Here is a 1,805-nt window from a genome sequence, read left to right as displayed (position 1 = left end):
GGCGGTACCCGGCTCTGGAAGAGGGGGTTGGTGTGGAAGTAGGGTTCTTCCTCCTCCAGGTCCTCCTCTTCCTCAGCGTCTTCCTCCCGGGAGGAGCAGCCATGGTCATCTTCATCGTCACCCTCCTCTTCCTCTTCGCTCAATTCGGGGTGCCACTGCGTGGGCGAGGTGGTGCCGTCCGTGGGCATGGCCTTGGGTGAGATGGTTCCATCTGTGGGCATGAACTTGGGCGAGGTGGTCCCATCCGTGGGCGTGAACTTGGGTGAGGTGGTCCTGTCCATGGGCATGAACTTGGGTGAGGTGGTCTCCTCCATAGGCATGAACTTGAGAGAGCTGGTCCCATCCATGGGCATGAACTTGGGCGAGATGGTCCCATCTGTGGGCATGGCCTTGGGAGAGGTGGTCTCGTCCATGGGCATGAACTTGAGAGAGCTGGTCCCATCCATGGGCATGAACTTGGGCGAGATGGTCCCATCTGTGGGCATGGCCTTGGGCAAGGCGGTCCCATCCACGGGCATGGCCTTGGGAGAGGTGGTCTCGTCCATGGGCATGAACTTGAGAGAGCTGGTCCCATCCATGGGCATGAACTCGGGAGAGGTGGTCCTGTCCATGGGCATGAACTCGGGCGAGGTGGTCCCATCCGTGGGCGTGAACTTGAGCGAGGTGGTCCCATCTGTGGGCATGGCTTTGGGAGAGGTGGTCTCGTCCATGGGCATGAACTTGAGAGAGCTGGTCCCATCCATGGGCATGAACTTGGGCGAGGTGGTCCCATCTGTGGGCATGGCCTTGGGAGAGGTGGTCTTGTCCATGGGCATGAACTTGAGAGAGCTGGTCCCATCCATGGGCATGAACTTGGGCGAGGTGGTCCCATCTGTGGGCATGGCCTTGGGAGAGGTGGTCTTGTCCATGGGCATGAACTTGAGAGAGCTGGTCCCATCCATGGGCATGAACTTGGGCGAGGTGGTCCCATCCGTGGGCGTGAACTTGAGCGAGGTGGTCCCATCTGTGGGCATGGCTTTGGGAGAGGTGGTCCCATCCATGGGCATGAACTTGAGAGAGCTGGTCCCATCCATGGGCGTGGTCTTGGGCAATACGGTCCCATCTATCGGCATGTGCTCCTGCAAGATGATCTCATCCACAGGAACGGACATGGGGGAGATGTTCCCATCCATGGACACTGACCTGGGTGAGATCTTTCCGTCTGTAGGCACATAGCCACGGTGCTCGTTTGAGATGCTGCCACCCATGGACACGCGCGAGATGGTCTCACAAGCGAATCGCCAGCCTTGCTGCTCGTGGAAGACGCTTCCATCCGTGGGCACGGACCTCGGGGAGATGGTCCCATCTGTAGACATGTGGAAGATGCTCTTGTACGTGGATCCATGGGCTTGATGGTCATGGAAGGTGCTCTCATCTGCGGGCATGGACTCGGGCGAGACGTTCTTCTCCATGAGCGTGGACGTGGGTGAGATGTTCTTCTCCATGGGCGAGATGTTCTTCTCCACGGGCATGAACGCGGCTGAGATGCTCCCCTCTGTAGGCACATGACCCTGGTGCTCTTGTGAGATGCTCCCACCCGTGGACACACAGAAGATGCTTTCACGTGTGGATCTGTGGCCTTGGCGCTCATGCAAGATGTTCCCATCCATGGGCATGAACTTGGGCGAGATCCTCCCAGCCACGGACACATGCTGGTGCAAGACGCTCTCCTCCGCAGACCCAGGACCACGCCGTTGGTGTGAGATGCTCCGCGCCATGGCTGCGCTCCCGGCCGTGGCCCCGTAGCCGTGGTCCCAGCTGCCCCG

General features: G+C 59.8%; 1 protein-coding gene across 1 annotated transcript in view; it reads right to left on the bottom strand.

Moving 5' to 3' along the window:
* Positions 1 to 8: 8 nt before the first annotated feature.
* The window catches only part of LOC104283344 (mucin-17-like), a gene marked incomplete at both ends in the record, with an annotated part of 7,399 nt that continues 5,602 nt past the window's right edge, over positions 9 to 1,805 (bottom strand). The window contains one exon of the mRNA XM_009881507.1: positions 9 to 1,691. Within this exon, the coding sequence (XP_009879809.1) occupies positions 9 to 1,691 (1,683 nt within the window). The remainder of the gene's footprint in view (positions 1,692 to 1,805) is intronic.

This window comes from Charadrius vociferus, unplaced genomic scaffold, assembly GCF_000708025.1.
Source record: "Charadrius vociferus isolate BGI_N301 unplaced genomic scaffold, ASM70802v2 scaffold2233, whole genome shotgun sequence".
Lineage (NCBI taxonomy): Eukaryota > Metazoa > Chordata > Aves > Charadriiformes > Charadriidae > Charadrius > Charadrius vociferus.
This window is presented reverse-complemented; position numbering and strand designations above follow the sequence as displayed.